This window comes from Gambusia affinis, linkage group LG06 (genome assembly GCF_019740435.1).
Source record: "Gambusia affinis linkage group LG06, SWU_Gaff_1.0, whole genome shotgun sequence".
Taxonomy (NCBI): domain Eukaryota; kingdom Metazoa; phylum Chordata; class Actinopteri; order Cyprinodontiformes; family Poeciliidae; genus Gambusia; species Gambusia affinis.
This window is the reverse complement of record NC_057873.1, coordinates 8,385,217-8,409,468: the sequence shown is the minus strand read 5'-3', so window position 1 is coordinate 8,409,468 and position 24,252 is coordinate 8,385,217. Positions and strand designations below refer to the sequence as shown.

General features: G+C 36.4%; 1 protein-coding gene across 4 annotated transcripts in view; it reads left to right on the top strand.

The window, feature by feature from the left end:
- The window catches only part of nbeab (neurobeachin b), a 210,987-nt gene that overhangs the window by 28,822 nt on the left and 157,913 nt on the right, over nucleotides 1–24,252 (top strand). For all 4 annotated transcript variants that reach the window (XM_044120829.1, XM_044120830.1, XM_044120828.1 and 1 more), the window contains exons 2-5: nucleotides 18,705–18,936; nucleotides 21,864–21,964; nucleotides 22,050–22,145; nucleotides 22,916–23,037. In XM_044120829.1, the coding sequence (XP_043976764.1) occupies nucleotides 18,705–18,936; nucleotides 21,864–21,964; nucleotides 22,050–22,145; nucleotides 22,916–23,037 (551 nt within the window). The remainder of the gene's footprint in view (nucleotides 1–18,704; nucleotides 18,937–21,863; nucleotides 21,965–22,049; nucleotides 22,146–22,915; nucleotides 23,038–24,252) is intronic.

Sequence of the window (24,252 nt, the reverse complement as noted above, 5' to 3'; positions counted from 1 at the left end):
TTGTCACTTAAAATTAAATTTAGTTTTAAAACAAAAATGGCACAACACTCACTTGTAACCCATTGTTTCATACAGACGTAGAGTCGGCTGTGACTCCATCATCTTGTCTTGAAAAAAGGAGGTTTAGGTTTTCCAGACTTGGCTATGGCTGCTGCTTACAATTTCTCCCTCTTCCTGCTTGGATTTTTTCAACAGTTCAAAGAGATATTTACATTATTTTTAATTGGAGATTTTTACTTGCCCATAAGCTCAGTATGATTGACAGTTAGTCAGTGTGCTTGTAATTGGCTTTCTCCCCACTGACCCAGATCAGTGTTTAGCTGAAATATGACTAACAGTAAAAATTGTCTGGGACCCCAACTGCAGAGCCTTCTCTCCCGCCACTCCTGAAGCATTTCTTTACTTCCTGAGTCTTTGAAATCCTCACGAAGCTTTTAATGTACCTGCAATATGAGACAACAAGGCTTCCCTCATGACCTGCAGGCTCATCCTGGTATTGAATATGCAAATGTCTCTGCTCTCTTTTACTACAAAGGTACCTATAATGAGCTTGAACCTTTCATTAATTGTTCTCATCCACTGCTGTTAGAACCTGCTCTAACTAGTATGTAGTAGATAATGATGTGCACCCAGCCAGAGTCCTGATTCATTTAATCCTCACCTGCTACCCCATGTGTCTGTGTGTTACCTCTAATGCGTGTAGAGTTACAAGACATTTTGTCACAGAGAACCCACATACTATTTAACAAGACACAGTTTCCTCTATAATTATTAGTGAAATTACTTGTTTAACCCACTTGTTGCTGACTTATTTATGCTGTTAGTTATTTTTGCCATGCACAGGCACATAAAGCTAGCTCTTTTTTTCAGGCACACCTTTCCAATACCATTTAGACACCTCTCTGCCTTCAGAACTGCCTTAATTATTTGTGCCATAATTTTAAAAAGAAAACATTTTTTAGTGATTGGTGGTTTCTGCAGATTTGTCAGCTGGACATCAAGGATACAAATTTTATGTCCTTGAAGATGATTCAAGGACAGTGTGAGATGATTCAAAATGTAGGGTATACATTGTAGGGTTAAAGGGACCAGGGCATCATTTTTTTGCTTTTTTATCTTTATATTATGTTAGAATGTTATATCCTAATCAAAAATATGGAGTATTTTTTAAAATAATTTTTGACTGTAACATAGTTATTTGATTTCACTATAAAATGTGCCTGGGAAATATATAATACTGGACATAACATTAAAGTGCATAACATTTCCCACAAATGTTTATTCCATTGCCACTATGCTGAAGCATTGATCAAGGCAGGACATATCAATGTTTTTCTATATGCCAAATTCTGACCCCACCACCTGAATGTTGCAACTGAAATTGAGAATCATCGGAAAAAATGGCATTTTCCAGTCTAGTATTGTCCAATATTGATGAATCTGTGATAATTGCAGCCACACTCCTTGTTTTTGGCCAAAAGGAGTGTTCTTCTTATGCTGAATGCCACCAATATTGTGTTTCACTCCTTTCTTATGGTATTCTGCAAACCTTGGTGGTAACATGTCTCAGCTTTCAGCCTCCCTTTCTTCTCAAAGCTCCAATATTAACAAAGCATTTTAGTTCATACAACTGCCAAACTTCATTTTTTTCTCCCTTTTTTTAAGACTGTTCCCTTTCTAGCAGAGAGAGAGTTGCGTGTGAAAATCCTTGTAGATGAACAGTTAATGAAAATACTCAGATTGGGGTGTCTGGTACCAACAAGAGATCCATGTTCAAGTCACTTAAAAAGTCCTTCTTTGCCATCCTAAAGATCCGTCAGAACTTCAGTTCTGTAATCTTCAGTGTTTCTAGATGGTTAAATTCATTCAGTTTGTGCTATAACATTGGCTGAGTCACTGTTTTAATGAGCAATATCTCAGGAGTACCGAACAAACTGACAGGTAATCTCAACCAATAGAAAGATATGGCACACTGCGTAGCCTGGTTGGCTTTTATATTGACAGTGTCAGATTCTGACGTAGTCAGATACTTTGGTTTGTATTTAAACAAACTAAATAGTAGTTTATTTAACTACTTTTAATCTCTTAAATTTGGATTAAGGTGGGGGTCATTCCCTAAATTTCTTGAAGTTCAAACTGCCTCTTTACATTGCAATGTTTAAGACTTTTTACTGTCAGTTTTAAACTCTCAATGGAATATATATATATATATATATATATATATATATATATTTATATATATATATATATATATATATATATATATATGTGTGTGTGTGTGTGTGTGTATATGTTTGAGTCATAATAAAAACCTGTTACTATTTTTGAGGGAGCCACGAAGGTTATCAGTATTTTTCTTGGGCTTTCCCATATCTACTTGTCTACATTCAAATTTATAGCAATAAATGCAAAATAAGATGCCTAGTGAAAGTGCTCAGATGAAATTGATTTGTGTCTAGATCCAGATCACAACTCGCTATTTGGAGACCTTTGCTTCAAATGGAAATGCTCTTTGGCATAGCAGACTTTATTTTAGTTGAGGATTATTTTCCCACTTTTTGTCCCAGATTGTGTTGATCCTTAAATTTTGCATGTACACGCAATTTATCACTTTTATTTCATGTACAGTTAGAGGATATGTGGTCACTGGTAGATTTCAAATAAAATTACATTTGAACGAATAAAGAGTGAGGATTTAAAACTGGATACCCCAGGGGAGGATCTCTGACTGACAGAATCAAAGATGAAAAGGTTTTTTTATCTTATGCATGTGCGCTGTGCTTATAGTTCTGGTATTAGTGTTTCTTTTGAGAGCAAGTGGTCTAAAGATGTTTTCTTCCTTCATTTTTATTTTAATGTGAACTTGGCTAACTGTAAATTGTAAAATGAAGAAATAAGTTATTTCTCAGAAGTTCTGATTAAATATTTCCATCACTTCTGTGAGAGGAAGCTTTGATTTTAATTTTCGGCCTCAAGTATATGATTGCAGATTTGTGAAAGAAACTAGCAGATCTTGCTGTCGGGGTGTGATGAATAGTCTGCGTGGAAATGGCATCATCAGTGTCGTGGCCACACAGAGGAACTGAGGAATAGCTGCAGTAAACACCGTAGACTGTCTCTGCTACTTTCCTCATCTCCCCTCTTCAGATTTGTGAGCTGCATACTGATCTCCAGTTTTAACCTAGAGGACATCATGTCCCAGCCCCATCCTGGGGAGAGTTGTGACACTTTGATGATCTGGAGAGAACTGACTCTAGAGCTCTCAGCTGCCATAGTCTTTTCATCATCCGCTGTTTTTTGTCCTCTGAAGGTCCGTCTCAAGCCTTTCTGCCTCCTGTCTGTGCTCCCGGTGTCTGTATTGCAGTGTACTTTTCAGCTCTCTATCAACAAAGACATGGTTCTATCGGTACCAGGCATCTCTCTGCTCAGCTTAATGGAAAGTTGGACTCATGCAGTGTTTGAGCATGCTTTGCATTGTTCCAGATATCAGGAAAGCATTTTTCTTGACATACTTATTCAGTGGGAGGTGAGTACAGAGGCTAAATTGTTATAAAACAGAAAGTGTTCCCCCCATCTTTCTGTTTTCCACAGTGTGGAATTACACAATGCATTTAAAATAAGTTTTTATTTTTAGGAGACTATTTTTAAAACTTAGTGGAATCAATATAAACCCAAAGCCCTATCGCTTAATTGACAATCTGTAATGCAGGACTTTATATTAAACATCTTTATCTGTCACCATACAAGCCAAGATTATATCAGAAGGAGTTGATTTAATTTGTTTCATTTTATGTTACCAATTCACAACAAATTAGCATGTAGGGGCATTTTACATCAGCCAAGTTCAACCACTGTCACATGGAAATTAGTTCAAAAATTGGTTCATTCCAATAAGAAGGAACAATGACTCGATCCAGTTCAGTGAAATTCAAGAATGGTCACCTAAAGACTTATGCAATTAGTCCATCGATCGGCTGTGCCCCCTGGCCTCACAGGGACGTGAGAGGGCTGGTTCCACTCTCCAGCTGTCACAGGGTAAAAGGTGGAGTACACCTTGGAAAGGTTGCTAGTCTATCACAATGCAGCATAGAAACACAGGATTGCCACAGTACAGCAGTTTTGCTGTCATCATACACTATAATACAATTCAGTCAAGTATGAATTCCCATGACATATCTGTGGATGGCACAAATGATAAAGACTTCACTTCAGCAAGCAACTTGAGCATGCAAGGAATGGCATAATTATAAAGTCCCAAATCTTCAGTAAGATAAAGCTTGATGTGGGCAGTTATTTACTTCAGTCAACCTGGAACTGAGGATTTATTAAACCACCGGGGAAAAACCCAACCCTGAATTACTTACTTTGTTTCATGGTAACGAAAACTGTTAATATAGTACATATGTTAACAGTTTTTCATACATTTATAAAAAAGTTTTGGGCCTTTTTATGTTCCTCCTTTATCAATAAATAGTTTAGTTTATGAGCTTTATATATATATATATCACATATGGAAATCAGCACTCTAGCCCTTTTCTGTGTCAGCTAGAATAACTGCTCACCATGGGATCATTGTCTTGTTGCAAATCACAGTTGGGCTTAAACATTTTCTGTTTAGGTGTCATCAAAATGGCAATGTAAACCTTTGCCCTTGCCTGTTTAGGTAGCACTGCTTTTTTCAGATTCAACATTTCAAATCAAATCTGTTCTTTATCTTTATTTTTCCTACTAACCCTACTAAGCAATTCACACACATTTAGTTTTTCTCTGTATGTATTCCTATTTGACCACTAACCTTTCACATTATGTTTAATTTTTCAGGGCATTGTGTTTACAGTTGACCTATAGCTCAACACAAATTGATAGGCTTCAGCAAGTGATTCTGTTAGACAATGTCTATCTTCCTTCTTTCTTGGCAGTGTGGCAGCAAATACTCAAATGCTTCAGACCAACTAATATTTATTTATTGAAATGTTATTTGAATTTGAATTTGTTTGGACATGGGTGTTCCTACCACCAATTGGCTTAGTTTTTACTTAATACACCAAGACTCAAAAATATGCAATCTGCTCATCTGAAGTATCCCAGTTTTAATACTTGCTTAGGACAACTTTTCTAGTTCTGACTACCAGCAAAGTCAAACAGGCATCTATTCTGCAACATCAAGTTAAAACTGAATTCATGTTCATGTGGATACTTTCTGTCTGGATGGAAAAGCAAAGAGAAGTGCTCTGAAGTTCTAATTAAAGAAAGAGGAGATGTATGGTTTCCACAAATAGAGGCCTGTCCTCATAACAGCCTAAAAAAGACTTTAATACTGATTTACCAACTATTACCATTTGGAAAGGCTCTTTTATAAAGTTTACATTGTTGAAATATTTTGTTACATTTTTTGAATTTAGTACCATCTATTTGTATATGTTTTGTAGAAATTGTATTGTAGTTTCAGTTTTACTGTTTTATATTGATTGTATTTATTGAAAGATTTTGCATTGTTAAGTCATTTTTACATTCTTTTGCACACTTTCGTTTTTGGCAAAACAAATTTCTCATTTGTCCAAGCAAATAGACGAATGATACCCTTTTGGCTGTTTAAAATTCATTCACATTAACATTGAGGTTAATTAATGTCCATTGTCTCAGCCAAATAAATTAATACATTTCAAATATAATGCCATGAGTAGCAGAAATCAGTTGTCGCATAAGAAAACTTATGAGTTGCCATTTTAAATACCCAAAACTGATGCAAATATTATAAAATTAGTGTTTTACTTTCTTTCCCACTTAAGACAGAGGACCAGAGGAATGACCACCAGAATAGTAAATAAGTCTGCGGTTTGGTGCCACTCCATAGATTAATAGAGAAGCTTTAGGTGCTTTTCCTCTTTTTAAGATTCACTGTGGCAGTCGGTGGGAAGGCCACATGTGTGTAGTAACGTAAAATAGTGTGATTAATTATTCGAGTGCAACAAAGGCAATGTCGTCTCAAGCTATGTTTTATTTAAGTGCCATTTAAAAGCAAACAGACTGCAAATCAGCTTTGATCCCCATTTTAGCAGCTATTTGCCAGGTTAAAATGCAAGGCTTGGTTCTGGTCACCCAGCTCCTGTGTTGACAGGCTGCTACATGAGACAGAATTTGGCATAAAACAGAGGAACTATGGGTAGGTTTAAAGACACTGAATAAAAGCTTGTGCTCTCGCCCCGAGAGTGAGAAGGCTGTGTTACAAAGCTAGACCTGTCAGTTTGGCTTGTCAGAAATCTAGTGATGATCTCCACTGGTTTTCACATAAAGGGAGCTGTCTTTAGTGCTGAAACCAAGGCATTGGGATTGTCCAACAGACAGGAGCAGAGGGAATCTATGTAACTGGCTCTTTCTATAATCTTTGTATACTAAGAGTTTTAGACGTTATCACAATGATAGTCATTTGAATATTTAAGTTCTGTGGAGCATAATTTAAAATGAAGCAAACAAAACAAGACTTCTATATTCTGCTTTCTTGAAGCTATTCCTTTTAAATTAGTCAACCGCTTTTTTGCTTAACATAAGGTCTCCATCATACCATGGAAAAAAACTCCTTCCCTCCCCTCTTACAGATTTGTTCTGTCTTTACTTTTAGAGTAAGATTGTCAATCCGATGATTGTGACACAAAAAATAGTAAGTACAAAAAGTTGTCTTCAAGACTATCTTTAGCTGATATTAAGTTATATTGTGAAGTTCCTTCACAGGTTGCACCTTCATTCTGAACACTAAGGTGTCTGTTACCAAATGAGTTACAAGAGAAAGCCTGGCTAAGGGAGGTTTGGGATTCTCTGATCAGACTGCTGCCCTTTTGACTGAGTCCTAAATAAGCAGTTGAAAATGATGAATGGATGGATTCACTGAGTGTGACTTTGTGAGACAAAGTGGTTTTATCACTCTTGACATATTTCTATTTATTCCATCTTTCTCAAGATGGGAGCAGGAGTTATTCTACAAATACAGCCAAACCATTTGAGCACAAATGGGAAGCACTTAGAAAAATGGGACTTTTAGTGCTTTTTGGGATTTGGCACATTTTCTTTTCTACTTTAATTTACTGGGAAATAACATAAGAAGAGCACATTCCTACTGTCCTTTGGATGCCAGTGGGGAAGGAGGTTTACACATTCAAGATATATTTTTTTCTGATTTGCATTTTTTTATTTATTTTGCTCAGTACATCACAGTTTTATTTTAAGGATGTCTAATTTGAGGTACTTTTTAGGCTTAAGAGCACTTTAGTCATTAGGGACATTAGGGATTGACAAAAGTGTTTACATCATTTGAGCATCTGCCTGTTTTGACCCATTACAGCATTACAGACATCAACCATATCATATATAACTGTGTTTTTATGTGACTGACTCCCTTCAATCCTGCAAGGATCAAGGATGGATGGCTCGATGGATGGATTAGATGGAATTAGAAGTCCAAATAAATAAGCTTCCACCTTTTTGAAATTCAATGTCAGTGTAAAAGCATGTGCTGTGTGAAAACCTCGGGTTTATTGACACGGGTGGATAAACTGTGCTGTGATGATGAAGGAACACAACAGCTCAGCAAATTTGGAGGCTTTTGTTGCAGACTTAGGCTTTGACACAATGTCTTGAACATCATACAGAGGATGGTTTGACAATGCTTTGTATGGCATTGATACACTAAATCCTGTTTCAAAACCTGGTATGAGACTTAGTAATCAAGATGCTGAGGTTCTCAGAAAATTAGAGGACGTTGTTATGATGGAAGAGATGGAAATGAATGAGGAAATTGTGAGCTATATTACAAAATTCCACAGTAATATCAGGCATGTTTGTTTTGTTTTATTATTGTTATTGTACTACTCTAGCTTAGATTAAAAAAATATATTCACCTTGGAAGAGCCCAGTAAAAATCCAGATCAAAATCTGATTGAGTCTGTATCAAGATCTGAACACAGTTGTTTTTTGATGCTCTTCCTCCAGTGTGGCTGAACTACTTTGAGCCAAAGAATGAGCAAAAAATATAAGGTTATAAGTTTGAAAAAGTAGGAGAAACATACCGTTAAACACTCACAGCTGTAGTTGTAGCAGATATCTGCAGAGTATTGACTAATTGGGGCGAATACAAATGTACATCACTATATTTTATTACAAAAGAAAATAGGAAAAATAGAAAATGTAAAGTTTTTCTTCCTCTTAAGTTTTATATTGTATCACCCTGTTTAAAAAAATAAAATCAAAGAACTCCATTAAGAAGCATGATTAATGGGGATGTGCTGTGGTGGCGCCGGGGTTAAGCACAACCCATATAAGGAGGCCTTGGTCCTCGACTTGGCCGTCGCAGGTTCGATTCCCGGCCTGGCGACCTTTGCCGCATGTCTTCCCCCTTCTCTTATTACCCACTTTCCTGCCAATTAACTTTCAAATAAAGGCCACTAGAGCCAATAAAAAACCTTTAAAACAAAAAAGAAGCACGATTAATAACATGAGAAGCTCTCTTGAGTGTAAATAGGTAAATAAGATAATTAGAAAATGGCTTTATGAAACAAAGTATGCTTAAGATATCACACTCCAATTCTCAGCCAATTCACGTTTCTAGCCTGGAGAGAGAGATTAGAAGAGATTTTTTCTCTACCCATTCATTACTCTCCCAGGGCACATCTGAATTTTTATAGCCGGAGGTCAAAATTAAATTTTGTTTTGAATTTGTTTAACTGATACTGAAGTTTGAGTTCTGCACAGTTTAATGGTTTTTGTACATTTCAGATGGGGTTTTATGATGGAATGTTTTTTCAGTAAAATAAGACATTTTTATATCGTGGTAGAGAAAAGTTTACAGAACATCTAAGCGGCAGCCTGTTTGATGCATGCTGAAACCAGATCACTGATGTATAGATGATCATAAAACATGATACGTGGATCTCTGCCAGCTGCATCTTGAACTTAAATTATTTAAGTTTTCATACTACTTTGGGCAGTATGAAGTTTTATGTGTAGCAACAACAGCCATGCTGCTCAATAGTCACATCAAGAGTTGTTGGCAGTGGTTCAACAAATCATAAAGCTGATAAATTTGTTCACAATATACAATATCTTGTTTTTTCAGTGGCTGATCATTTTCTTTATAATTAATTAATCCCAGTCTCTGGTCTATTTGTAAAGTCAGGATTATTTTTTTTCAGTACCCCCTTCTTTTCAGCAGCAGTTTTCCACTCTTTAATGCACCAAGGCTCAGCAGTTCCCACTTTGAGGAGACGGTAAACTCTATCGGACTCCTGTTGTTGTGCTGTCAGCTTTACTAGTAATGAAATCTACTCAGTGAATGCATCGGCTCATGTTACACTACACCACCTTTTGCTGTGAAACAATGTGCATGTCTATCTTCTCCATTCTGATCTTAGACCACATAACAGAATGGTTAAAATATAAAGCAGGAGTGGGGAACTTACATGCTCCATGCTTTATGCAGTCCTAAATACTTTCTCCTCTAGCCTGCTACGCAATTTAGAACCATTAAGTGAACTATTTAAAAGCTCGGAAGGTGAAGTTATTGATGAGCAACAGTGTTTCTTTGATGAAATTGTCAGTATTGCACATAAGTTCATACAGGGGTTGAGATCAGTTAAAGCAATGAGTTGTCGAGGGTTGGTGCTTGATATACTGTGGTGACTGTGGAAAAGAGAGTGAATCGATGCTGAGTGGGGCATTTTTCAGCAAAACGATCGGGCCAACGTTTTGCTTTTGGTAACTTCTCCTTCTTCTCTTACCGTTCATATGAAAAAAATTGTTTTAATCTACACAACAAACAGTAACTGGATATTTTCTCTTTTTTGTGCCATTCTCTACAAACCTAAGAGCGGGTGGCGGATGAAAAACCCCATAGATTAGCATTTTCTGAGATACACAAACAAGCAGGACATCTGCAAAGTCACTTAAATTCACTTTCTTCCCCATCCTGATTCTCAGTTTAAACTTTAGTGAGTCATCTTCACTCTGTCTAGATGCATAAATGCATTAAGTTGCTGCCATATGAATGACTGAGTCCTTGTTTGAAAGGTGTTCCTAATGAATTGACCTATGGGTTTAGTTATTTAGAAAGAGATGGAAATGTAACTGGGAAAAGACTTTTATAGACTTCTCTTCTGACTTTGCCACTGCTTTTTTATTTTATTGATCAAAGAAAGCACACATGGAAGGAGGAGTTTGGATTAAATTAAATCAATGGTGTTGAATACAGATTTCAAAATGAGATTTAAAGTTCAGCATTCAGTTAATCGAAACATTTTTAATGACAGAGACAATTTAAACAAACAATGTTGCTTTAATTTGTCTTCTTGTGTTCTGCATGCTTTTATGTCCTGGAGTAAAATCAAAATGGGTGTTTTCCTTAATGAAATTTGCTTTTCTTTGTTTCTAACAGAACACATAAGATAAATAATTTCCTAATGAAATTAGGACAACAGTAGCTGCATTGAGGTAAGATTATTTCTGGGTTCAAGTGTTAGCTTAATCTTTGAAGCTTATTTCCAGTTTGTCTGTGGATGTTTTTTTTTCCTGGCTTATTTAACTTCCCACAACTATTCAAAGACTAATTTTGTTTGATTATTTTTGGTATTACATTCACTCAGTAAACATGAGAAGTTCATGTAACAACAAAAATAAATCATGAATGAAAGGGAGTAGCAAGAATTATACACTTATATCTCCCCACTAACTGCTGCTTCTATATTACATTTAGCAATAAAACCTTACCCGTCTCTCTGTTAGTCCTGTGATAATCTGGTACTGTGTCCTTCGTATTTCAGCTGGGATCATCCCCTCTCTCTTGCGACCCTGTTTAGGGCATCAAGTATAGTAAATTTATGAATCGACAAAGGCTTGTATGCTGGAGTTAGGAAAAGAGCAGAAAAACAACATGGCTGTGTTAACAGAATACATACTGATGAGTTCCTTGTTTGACAAGACTGATTGTAAAGACACCTTTCATTTTTAGCTTCCTGAAGTCTTGCTAATCTAATTTGTATGCCGAAGGTGTCTAATGTCTGTGTGAAACATAAACAGTGTCATCTTTAAATGTTTGCTAGTATTATCACAGACAATACACCTCTCCTGATGTCTCACTTTCAGTCTGCTCACATGCTGAAAGTTATTAATTCGGATCACATTTCTCCCACACCTCCCGGTTGTTGCTGGTAGTTTTATGCTAATCTCTGAGGATATGCAGTCAAACAGTGAACACTTCTCCTTAGTTTCTGGGAATCAATTCTGCTTTTATATAAATGGTTTCAACTTTTAGTGTACACAGGGAGACTGTAATTGTTAGAGAATGACATTTAGAGTAGGTGGCATTTAAAGTTAGGTGGCAACTTTAAATGCTTGTCCTTTAAGTTTGATTTAATCAATTATATATTTTCATATTTTTATGCATATTCTCTGCATTCCACTACCTGAGCTCTGAGAAGTTATCAGAAATTCACAGTATCATGTAGCCATATACGGCAATGCTCCTAGGTAATCAGTGCACCCTCTTCCCACGCCCATTTTATCATCCAAGTCAATCCATGACACACTCCATGGATTGACTTGAATGAGGGGATTACAATGTATTTATGGTCTGTACTCTTTGTTTATGTCTTCCTACTAATTAAGAGCTGCTCATCTGTTTCAAAGTGTGGGTAAAGACAGACTTCTCATTCGAAACCGTATGTTTGCTAAGGCTACCTTAGTTTAAAGCAGTAGCCTTCTAAGATATAATTTGCAAGAAAACGTAAAGTTACAATCAAGAACAAGAACTTTGAGAGAAATAAAAGTCTTTGAAATTCACTGTAATGATTCAGTCATTACCCAGTTGCTATTGTTTAGAACCACTGATAAATGATGATAAAGTTCTAAAAATGTTCTTGATACTTGTTTTCCACAGGTTTTATCCCTTTTTCAGGAACATGATCATGTTTTTTTTTTATTACACAATCCAATAACTATTACCTTCAATTATTATAAAAATTCTTGACGTAATAAATAGCTTGACTTTGGAATTTGACGCCTGGAAATTGTCCCTCTGTTGGACTGAAAAGTAGTTCATGCAATAAGCTAAGCAGATCTGCAGACTGGTTCCATTCAAGGTTTGACCTGTCGATTCTGGTTTTAATTGATTCTGATATGATATGAAATATTATCAGATTTGTTTGTTTTATTTCCAATACTTGACCTGTGAATCCCCAGTCAGACCCGAAAAAGGAGAAAGCCACAAATAATAATCTCATTCGTATTGATTGATGGATCTCTACCTTCGTTGTTCTTGAAGGTTTTTATTCCAAATACAAAACACATGAGTAATCAATCACTCTTAGTATTTTCATAATCTTTTTCCTGTAAATGGCAAAATGCAGTTTTTCAAATCAGTGAATCAGGGTGGATAGTCTGGAGCTTTGCGGGTCTTTAGCAAAGCTCAGCATCAATATAAAGGCCATTCATCAAATTCACTGAAACCACAGCAGCAATAAAATGATTTCAACCTTCCCTGATGTGTTTTCTTCTTGAATAGAAAATACATTTGTCTTATTTTGTCTCCTTTTTCTGTTAAACTTAATCCTTGGATCATTTAAGTATTTTCTACATCTTTTGTGTTGTTTTGTGGAACTCACTTATAACGAGTGAGTGCTGATACTACAGAGTCTTTGGCTGCAGAATGATCACTTTGTTGTAAAATATGTTCTGCTTACCTTTTTTTTTTTTCTATGAGTGTTTTGCTTCTGCAGCTAAAAGATGCAGAAACAAATTCTGGAACTTTTCTCTTCTTGTCCTTAAACCTCCTGGCGAATTTGCAAGTAAACTCCTATAGTCTTTCATTGCTGTATGCACTTATTTCTGTCAGGGATTCCTGCTTGAAGAGTGCCTTGCACTTAAATTCAGTAATTTGTAGAGCCAACCTTTGAAGCAATTACACAATATAATATTTCACTGTGGTGATTGTTTTCTTGGGTGAGATGTATTGGTTTGGGCATTAAGTCTTGCCCAAAATTGAAAAGTTAAAAGTTCAATTTAGGTCTCATCCAACCAAAGCACCTTCCTCCATATTTGGGGAATGTTTCACATTCTTTTGGCATACTCCAAATGAGCCTTCCTTGTCATTTTTTCATAAAGCCAAGCTCTGTTTAGCCTACAGCTTATTGTGGATTTTTGGACAGATATTCTGGTCTACTTGAGAACTCTGCAGCTCCAGCGGGTTTAGCTTTGGTCTCTGTGTTGCATCTCTGATTAATGCCCTCCTTTCCTGTCAGAGTTTTGGTGCACAATCTTCTCTAGCCGGGTTTGTAGTGGTACCCTGTTGTTTTTATTTGCTCCAGTGGATCATCAAATATTTAGATATATGTATTTTGTAACAAAAGGCTGATTTGCAGTTTTGAACAACTTTGTCTTGGGGTCCCCTCAGTCTTTGTGGTGGTATTTGGGAGCTCATAAAGTCTGCAACACCACCACTACCCAGAGAAGTTGTGTACATGCTGACAGATCTGGCAGGTGGACTTAATTTCACTAAGCATGTGAGTTCAAAAGGTATTAAGTTGCATCAGATGTTTTTAGAAGCGGGAGGCTCTTTATATGCAGGATATACAAATGCCAATTTTCATTTTTTTATTGAAATGTTTTTTGTTTTTTTTTGTTTTGTTTTATTTTGCCAGCTTAAGATATATTGTCCCTTTTCTTCATATGCAATTCAGCTATAGAAAAAAAGATATTGTAATGTAACAAAACACCAAAAAATGGCACAGTATTTTAGTCTTTAGCATTGAAAGGTAATATCATGTTGGTCTTTAAAAGGTCTCTGAACCAGTTGCTATAGGCATTCATTATGTTAGACTCAATATGAACGTGTTGTTGAAGTGGCTGTAACTGACTTTAACCCTCATAAGTGCAGCACATTTTCTGCTTCTGTTTAGCAGACCACATGAATATCCACATGAATCTGACACTCTGAGTTTTAATAGACGTCTTCCCAAAGATTTTTCCTCCTATTGAGATTTGTTTTTCCTTTTTCAAAATTCTATTCAGAATTATGAATAGAATATAACATATTCATTCTCATTCAATTTAGATGCCACTATAGCCGTCTCTTGAAAACTAAAGTCCAGTTCATGGTGCTGGTCACCATGCCAACAGCAGGACTTCAGCCCTGGCTTAATCAGAAACGGTTGATTGTTGGGGGATTTTTGACTGCTCTTAATTCACTGTCCCATGACAATAACACATAATTGTGCTCTTTCTTGGGGGGAATAAACAAACTTAATTGAGACTTAATAACCTTGCTCTAGTAAAATAGTATTGACTGGGACGAATTATGGGTTCTGACACAATTTAAATATATTTCAGTGAAGGATTCTTTTTATCTTAACTACTCATGGAGATTGATATCTGCTTTCTTAAAACTCAAAAGTGCAAACTTGATCTTTAAGAAAGAGAGTTTCATACCTCAAAGCCTCTGTTCATCTGAAAAATCTGAAAATCACATTTAAGCCTGCGTTCTGGGGTATAAGTGCTCTGATGGAACATTATGCCACTTTGGTGCCATAGAGATAGAAAGAAGCTTGTCTATTAAGATGTTATAAAAGTTTTGTTTCTGACACTTAGAGGAAGATGTTATGTAAATTGTCTTTTTAGCATAAGCATAAGCATTTTAATATTGTGAAGCTTTTCAGAGGTTTTCTTTAAGCCTTTTTGTAAATACTGGGGAATGTTTTATCATGTTTTAACATGACAGTGAGAAATCAAAGATCTCTGGTCATTATCTGATCTGAGTTTAGTTCTACTGATACCAACTTTAGTCAATTTTCAGCAAACGAGGAATGATAATTAATATTCAAATATTTTTTTCAAGCATTGGCTGTGAGCGGTCATTAATTGTCTATTCTAGGTGCAGAGGTGTGTGAGACATTACTCACTCATTGCCTATTTTTGCTTTAGGGCTTCTTGTTATTGTAAATACAAATAAGCTGCTGCCAGCCACACCCTCACAACTCAATATATTATGCACATGAGAATGGCTGCAAACAGATTTGTCATTGTACAATGATACATCTGTGACTCCAAGTCAGACTCAAAATCAAAAAATTGCATATCCTTCATAATCATTAAAGTTGCAGTTTGTGGTTTCTGAAAAAGTCAATAACAAAACACTTGCTTATTCTAGCAGCCATTGCACGGTGCATACAGTGGTAAAACTGTGACAGGCTGTGCTTGGCTGGGGTTACTAGGGTAAGGAGGCGGTGCCCACTGATGGTGGCTTAATAGGGAGATTTTTGTGATGGCTAGTTTTCCAGACACCAAAAAATATTATTTCCAGTAAAGAGATGTGTTTTTTAAGCATTTTGATTGTTTCTAGAAGCAGTAGAGGGCCAAGTGAAAATACAAAAATGTGCAAAATGAATTTTGCATAATAAGTCCTTTTTAAGAGCATCTTTCCCTGAAATTATGGGGCCAAGCATTAGTAAGTTTTCCTCCTAAGAGAAAAAATAACGGCCCCACATCATAATTCTCCTTTGTCCATTGTTATACTTGATACAATGGAGTTGGAAAAGAGCTGTTGTCCTGACAACTCCCAGACCCAGAGTCTGATAAAAACCCAGAGGTGGATAAGAACATTTCTTCACTGCTATAGAATCCAGCAGTGGCACGCTTTACGCCACTGATGCTTTGTATTGCACTTGGTGATGTAAGATTTGGCAAAGCACTTTCCCAAATCTACCTCTGTCATGGCAGCCTGACTGAACTGCTCACATGCATCTATAGGGTATACAGTTTTCCTTTTAAATGGCTTTTTGTACCTTTTTTTGTATTTTCATTTTTAGACTCCTCATTGGTACTGAAAATGACAGGCTAAATTGTGTTGGGGTTTGTACACCCCTTTAACATGCAAGTATGATGCATTCACTGATCTGAAAAAGATTAAATTATTGCGTTTATGAAAAGCTGGTCACAGGTCAGGGTAGATGAAAATCAGGGGATTATGTCATCTCTGAATTTTTCAGCTTATGCCAGGTCATGAATTATTTGCATCTTTTCTTAACAATTCATAGAGCAGTTGTAACAAATTTGAAAAAACTTTTTAGAAATTTGTTCTCCAATTCAAATAAGCTTTTTTTGGATTCTTGACTTTACAACTTAATACAGCATTGTTTACCACTTGTGACTGCATGTTTTCCTGTTTATATTGAAGAAACCATCCAGAAAGGCTGCCTAGCAAATTACTAGTATCACCTCTGATTTTAAAACAAACTAGAACTGTGTTTGAAACCCATCAGATCAAGACTGACATATTATGACATTTTCTTAACAATAAAAATTCAATTAAGGCACCAAAAAAGGAAAAAATGAAGCAATGATCACAAACTAAATGTGGTTGTAACACTAAAATGAATCCCACAGTATTTCAGCGCAGCAGAGCACCTTTAGTTAAATCAACAATGAACACAAACACAAGAAAAATAAAACCCTATTAGAATACTTCGAAAGCTTGATTCATGCCTGAATGTTCAATCAATGCAGAGAGTACACCATGAGGCAAGCTTTTCTTTGTATTAATACCTTTATATGCTACATACTTTCACCTCCAATTAGACCAGCACAATGCTGCTTTACAGAAAGCCTTTTATAGCATTGTGTCACTATGTGTTTCAAACAACGCAATTTAAAAGCCGATGTAAATGGATGCAACTCAAGGCCTGCGCATGTGGTGCTATAAATATTCCACAAAAGATTTTTTTTCTGAAAATGCTGTGAAGATGCTCAAAGGAATAGTTACTAATCAACACTGGGTTCAATGATTTTAGAGATAATTGGAAATAAATGATAGAGATGCAGAATGCACATATATAATTTAATTAATTGTTCAGAATAGTTTAAAATATTCTCACGTTAACATTCTTTCAGAACAAAACTTCAATTTTAACAAAGAAAACCAAGTGTGCAATCAGTGGTAGCGTGCTGTAACCTCACTGGAAACAATGCCAAAGAGACTCAAATCCACACATGGGCTCTTTAGGGTGAATAAAAGATCCTGAACGTATTTTGGTGACAAGTCATTCAATAATTTATGATCCAAGTCAGTGTAAAAACTTTATAAATGGGGTAATGTGCTCCATTTTCCTAGCTTTTGTAACATCTGAACCAAGAGAGTCCTGGATCAGCTGCAGCTGTCTGATTCAGTTTTTTTTTTTTTTTATCTGTGAAGACACTGTTGCAGTAATCAATTTGACTAAAGACAAACACATGAACAAATTTCTCGAGGTGGTTTTGGCACATTCGTGCTTTGATCTTGGAAATGTTCTTTAGGCTAGAGAAGGCCAACTTTATAATTGTCTTTATGCTTCTCTGGATGTTCAGGTCAAGTTCATTACTACACCCAGTTTTCAGGTCTGACCAGCAAAAGGTGATGCTGTGTGCTGGCTCTTGATCATTCCTCTTTTGATCCAAAACTAATGACCTCATTTTTTGTTTTTATTCAGCTGCAGAAAGTTACAGCACATCCATGCATTGATTTGCTCCATATATCTAGTAAATCCCTGAATGGGTTGGTAGCTACCTGGTGACATTGTAGTGTAGAGCTGTGTATCATCTGGAAAATAAATGATGCTCACACATTGGCTGCTGTACAAATAGAAACCAATGGTGTGTGAAGAATTGCGTGTATTTTAGTTTTCTTTTGAAGATTTTAGAAAAAACAAATTCTGTTTATTTAAAATATTTGTCATTAAAATGTTTGATACTGTTGTTATCTGTATACACAGTATCAGAAGCATACTGTGTATACAGATCTGTATACAGTATATCTGTATACAGATATACTGTATACTGTGTATACGGATCCATATGGCAAACAGTCTTACTAGATGACATTGAAAAAATTGAAAAATGACTTATAATAACAGCAGCTGTAGATTTAGGAGCAGATGAGTCAATGAACTAAACTAAGTGCTTGACTGTCTCCACTCTATGGCATCACATAAAGATCTCATGACAAAGTTGAGGCAAAGAACAGTTTTTCCTACAGTGGTCTAGTCTCCTCTGAGTATTTCTCTCTGCTCTTTGCTTTCACCTTACTATTACCTGTCAGTCACAGTAATGTGCAGTGGGTGCAGTGGTTCCAGGGCCATTTGCTGCCTCTTTGCTTTGATGCCCACCAGCGAGTTGTTTTCGGTATGCTTTCATGTACACAGTGCACTTCTTTAGAGAGCTAATTTCATGCTTTTTGGTCTTGAAGAAGAGCGCTATTGATTGTTGTTTTCTACTTTCTTTAAAGTGATTTTCATTTGTAATTTAAATTGGTGGTGGTGGAGGGCAGAAGCAATAATGTGTCTATTTCCTGCCTTTTCATTAAAAACCAGACAGTTTTATTGTCATGGATGCTTAAATTCTCATTATAATCAGTGTGTAGGAAGATAAACCTCACTTGGATCTTTTGTGAGCTATTTACCAGCAGAGCAGTGATCTGAAACATGCTAGACAGAAGTATGCTATTAGTTAATTGTATCCCGTTAGGAAGATCCAGGTCAAGATGGATCAAACAAAAAATATATCTTAAGTTCATTACAATTCAAATTGCATTCATTCTGAGCATTACATGAGTGTGACAGAATATAAATCAAAAATCTGCTTGTGGCTTATATAAAAATGCGTTCTTCTGGGACATTTTACGTTTCTCTCTCTTGTAGTTGGTGGGGGGAGAGTTTGACCTGGAGACAAACTTCATCATTCAGGATGCAGAGAGCATTGGCTGCATGGTGGAGCTGTTGGAACACTGTGATGTCACCTGCCAGGCAGAGATCTGGAGCATGTTCACTGCCATTCTTCGAAAAAGTGTTCGAAATCTGCAGACGAGCACTGAAGTGGGGCTCATCCAACAGGTGCTGCTCAAAATGAGCTCAGTGGATGACATGATTGCAGGTAAGATGATGATATGAGTAGACATATAATTTGAGCTGTGCTGTTTTAAATGTAAATTTTGAGCTGATTGTCATTTTAATACCTGGTTACTATCCGAGTTAAGGTCTCTTCTCTCAGTCGGCAAAAACATTTGCAAATCAATCTTTTTTTCCAAAACGCAAATTATCTGGCCGCATAGAATTTGATGGAAAAATCAGATTTCCATCTACATTGTTTATTGTTCAGGAATGAGGGATATTTGGTCTGCCCAGAATTTAGAAAAGTATTTTGATGTTTTCCTGAAATTACAATAAAGTGAATATGTAAAAGAATACAGGAGTGTAACCTTTAGAGGCTGGAAAATTGACACAGTTGAATAAAAGTAAACTAGGAAAATGTGGTACAGGAGGAAGTTATTTGGTTCAGTTACCATAATTTATTTTTAATTTGTATTTTAATTAGTTACTTCATTTTAGACATCAATTAGGTATTGCGAGCGGTTCTTGGAGGACAGGTTATCCACCGCGTTAAAACGAGTGAGAGCATTCAATACCACTGAGGAGATGCCACTTAAATATAGATCCTGATTTGAGAAACTATCCTCGTCTTGTTGATGTTTATACGGAGGCTTCCTAAAAAATAGTGTTGAACTGAGGAGATACAAGACTTCTTGGCTCCAAGTCCAAATCCTAACAAAGCTGAATTATTTACAGCCCTGCCAGCATCCTCAGAACATTCATAGGAAAATCTGATTTGGCTAAATTAACAGTAACGGGTTCCACTTCTCATCATTTGCAGCTGCCACTGATCTGTTCATGTTAAAACAGCCATCTCCAATTATTTTTCTGAGGAATTAATGTCAAATACACATCTTGGTGTGTGTCTCCCTATTGACAAAGATTCACCTTATTTGTACTCTGGGATTGCTAAAAGAGGAAGACATACAAAATTTCAGTTGTGATGAAAATAACAGTTTCTTTAGCCTGAATCAGAGCAAATTTTCAGTAAGGATGATGGCAAAATACATATTAGATTATCAAAAGACATGCTAATGCTGTAAGAACTACTGATTTCAGATTACGCTCTTGTTCGGTGCTTCATTTACGTAGGAAATTCAGCTTGTTGTCAAAATAAAAACAAGTCTCTAAGAGCTGCTACATTATGACATCTGGTCCCTTGATGGGTATGAATAATCAAGGTGGCAGTTGATTTTTAAGAAAAATGTAACAATTGGACAGATGCAGAAATGACAAGTTAGTCAGGATGGGGCTGTCTTAGCATTTGCACAAATAAGCATCCTGGTAAATTTTCATTTTACCAGGATGAAAATGTACTTATGTGTACAAACTTCATGACAGGAACATAATGTTTGCTTTTTTGACAATGGAAAAATAAAGCTTAGATTTATGGGGTAAAGTTTTCATAACCTTGGAAAAACAAAGATTTTACTCACATGAAAGGCTTTTTGTGTGTCTTTTTATTGCCTCTACCTGGCTCCTATCCTCAGTGCACTCAGTCATTTACCTCTAGAGCCCTTTACAATGAATCTCAGAATTGAGTTGTTTCCAATGATCATCCTTGAGATGTTTCTACTGGCTACATTGAGTTCACCTGTTTTAAATTTAGTTGATTGGACTCAATTTGAAAGGACACACACCTGTCTATATACAGTTGACCGTACAAGTCAGAGGTCATTCACAAAGCATGAAATCAAAGGAATTGTCTGATGATCTCAGAGAGTGTCTTGAGGTAGAAATATTTCTGCTGCTTCAGATGTCCCAGTGAGGTCAGTGGCCTCCATCATTGGTAAATAAATAACATTTGGAAGCAGCAAGACTCTTCCTAGACCTGGCCAGCCATCTAAATGGAGCAACAGGGGAGAAGGGCTTTAGTCATGCAGTCAAGAACTCTCTGGTTTGAATTCCAGGCGTCGTGTTTGGAAGAAACCAGACATGGCTCATCACAAGGTCAATACCATTCCTGAGGTGAAACATGGTAGTGGCAGCATCATGCTTAGGTGATGTCAGCAGGAAGTGGCAGATTAGTCATAATAGAGGGAAAGATGAATGCTGCTATGTGCAGCAGGCTATGAGAACCTCAGAATTGGGATTCTGAGGTTCAAGAGAAGCTCACAATGGGGCAACAGTTCAGCAGAAAAATTACCCAAAGTCCATGGTCAAGATCTCAATGGAGCGGCTTCAGAACCACTCTGTAATTGTCCTGGAGTGACCAAGCCAGAGTCCAGACTTGAATCCAATTGAACATCTCTGGAGAGATCTGAAAATGACGCTGCACAGATCTCTCCCATCCAACTTTATGGAGCTGGAGAAGTACTGCAAAGAATAATGGCCTAAAGATATATGTGCTAAACTTGTGGCATCATATTCAAAAAGACTTGACGCCGTAATTGCTGCCAAATGTGGAGCAGCATGTGATTTATTGGTTTTCTGTTTATATCAAATTAGCAAAGATTTCCTCCCAAATTGTCCACATCGTCATAATGGGGTATTTGTGTGTAGAAGAGACTAATTTAATACAATTGGACTGTAACGTATCAAAATGTGGAAAAAGGGAAGAGCTGTCCATACTTTCTTGATCCTCTGTGAAATGAATGGAAATTGCTTTTTTGTGTTAGTTGAAACGTGTTTAAGATCTGAAATAAAACTAGACTTCCCCTGCAATGTTAGTTTAACTTTTAATCAGAGAGTTTATCACATTGATACAGGCGCTGTGTGTGATTTTTACTAATAGGTTTTGTGTTTTATGTAATTTAATTTCATTGACAAAGTCTAACAGTGAATTAAAGAAGAGCCATATCTCAGGATGAGCAGCATTAGTCCCCTTGAGGATCTCCTGTCCAAGGTGGATTAGTTGTATCTATAAAATTCAACTGCATTTTTGATGATTTTCCTTTTGTTTGTGTGTCTGCTTCCAATGTCTTTTGCCAGACTTACTGGTGGATATGTTGGGTGTATTGGCCAGCTACAGCATCACAGTGAAGGAACTGAAGTTACTCTTCAGCATGCTCCGAGGAGAAGGTGGCCTTTGGGTAAGTGACACGACAACTGAAGGGTTTGTTTCCTGTTGTCTGGTATAATCTGTCCCAATAATTCTCTCTTTTGACACACATACAGCCAAAGCATGCAATCAAAATGCTGTCAGTGTTAAATCAGATGCCGCAGAGACATGGTCCGGACATCTTCTTCAACTTTCCTGGTCGCAGCGCAGCAGTAAGCATCATTATTATATAATTTCATTACATGTCGTCTTTTGAAAAATGTTTGTTAAAAGTATTTTATCAACCTAGGGTGTGCAGAGATATTATTGTGGCTCAATGTTTATAAGCTAAATATGGCAGCAATGGAACTATCTGTTAAACTGTGAGAAAGTTGAATATTAAATATTTGATTTCTCTTGCTTTATGCTTTTGTGTTTGACTTAAAAAAATAAGTAGATTAAAATATTAAGAATCTGTTTTATGACACTCCTGAAAATCGGAAAGATTAGCAGTTTTTTAGTCAAGTTTCAGTGCTGCAGTTATTTTTAACAGACTAAAACTTGGCTACAGTATGTATTCATTCTTACAATTTCCCTCTGGGATTAATGATTTACAATTGAATTTAAATTGCACTAAACATCTGAATAATTTAATTAAATTATGTCTACAGCACTGGTGAGGTCATTCTCTATTTTTCAAATTGACAAGTTATTTTCTGAAAAAAAAAATTACTTGAACAATGTGTTCTTACCATCATACCGCTTCTTTTGTGTATTTTTTTTTTACACCTGGATTTGACATTTGACACTTTGTTTTATTTTAAAGTGCCTCAATACTTTTGTATTTTCTCCTGCAGAGGCTTATTTATATTTACCCAAGTCATTCTAGAGTGTTACTGTTGGAAAATATATATTTTGAATAGCTTGGTATGGAGGAACATCAAAGGACTTTAAATATCTTTCCTGGCTACTTCATGATGTTTTTTTATCATGTTTCTTCTAGGCAATTGCTTTACCTCCCATTGCTAAGTGGCCTTATCAGAGCGGGTTTACATTCAACACTTGGTTCAGAATGGATCCTCTGAATAATATCAATGTAGACAAGGACAAACCATATCTCTACTGGTAAGAACACACCAACACACACTTGTGCTTTTTATTTCACCTCAATAATTTTGCTGTTGTATTTCCTCCTGCAGAGGCTTATGAAGCTAACAGCAGCTTTATTGACAAAGCCTTTTTCTGTCTGATGCTAACACTGATTATCTAATCTAACCAGTTTATGACTGAATATTGTATTTCAAGGTAAAAATAGTTTTAGACGTTATTTGTCACATGCACATGTACAACATTTTTATAATGTCTTTAGGAAAATAGCATTGTTTTTCCCAGATAATGCCACAAATTCTGATATAGAAATGAAGTACTACAGCTGGATTACTGAGGGCTTAGAGACACTGAGGAGGTAATCATTTAGATGTGAATAATTGCCACAAAGCGCTCCCATACCAGCTTCTGCTGAAGATTTAGGTAATTATTGGAAAAATCAATGATCCAAAATTGCTGCACTGTCTGGCTCTTTCTCTTTGTTTGTAGAAGAGCCTTTCATTAAAGTCAAATAGTGTAATTTATGCTGGCGAGTAAAAGAATCAGAGTGGACAGAAAAGGCGGAAAGATTCAACTGTCTGACAGGGAAGACTGATTAGGCAGAGATAATAGTCACTTTGGTCCTCATCACCTTTTGGCTGTCATCGGTGTTTGGGGAGCTAAGTGTTTTACTGAAATAAACTCTTCGCCTTAGTAGATCTCTGTTTCTCTGATATGGCAAATGAAAAAGGGAAGAAGACATGGAGCACTGCACTAGCAAAGTTTTTCATATGTGCCTTCTATTCTACACTGACAGTCACAAAAGAGATAGATCTGCCAAGCTAATCCTGTTTATGCATTGCTCTGAGTGCCTTGCAGCTCAGCAGCAGGCTTGTAAATAACCAAAGAAATAATTGCATCTTTAGAGGCGGACCGAGCTTCTCCAGCAGAGTTTCAGAGTTCTGTTATAGAAAGGTGTGGAGATCCATATGTCCTTATGTATGAAACACAGCTGTATTTGCATGCCTTTGAGGATGTTTCTTTGTTTCTTGATCATTACAATGGGTATTTGAGCCCAGCATAACAGCTTTAGGCCTTAAGACTGCAAAAGTAAATTTAGCATGTGCCAGCAGAATAAAAGATGTGCAAAAGGAATCTGTTTGCATCTGCAGAGTTGCCTGTGCACTGTTTGTTTTTATATGCAGTTTGTATTTCCAGTCAAATCATCTGGTGATGTTTGATTGAAAAGATTAG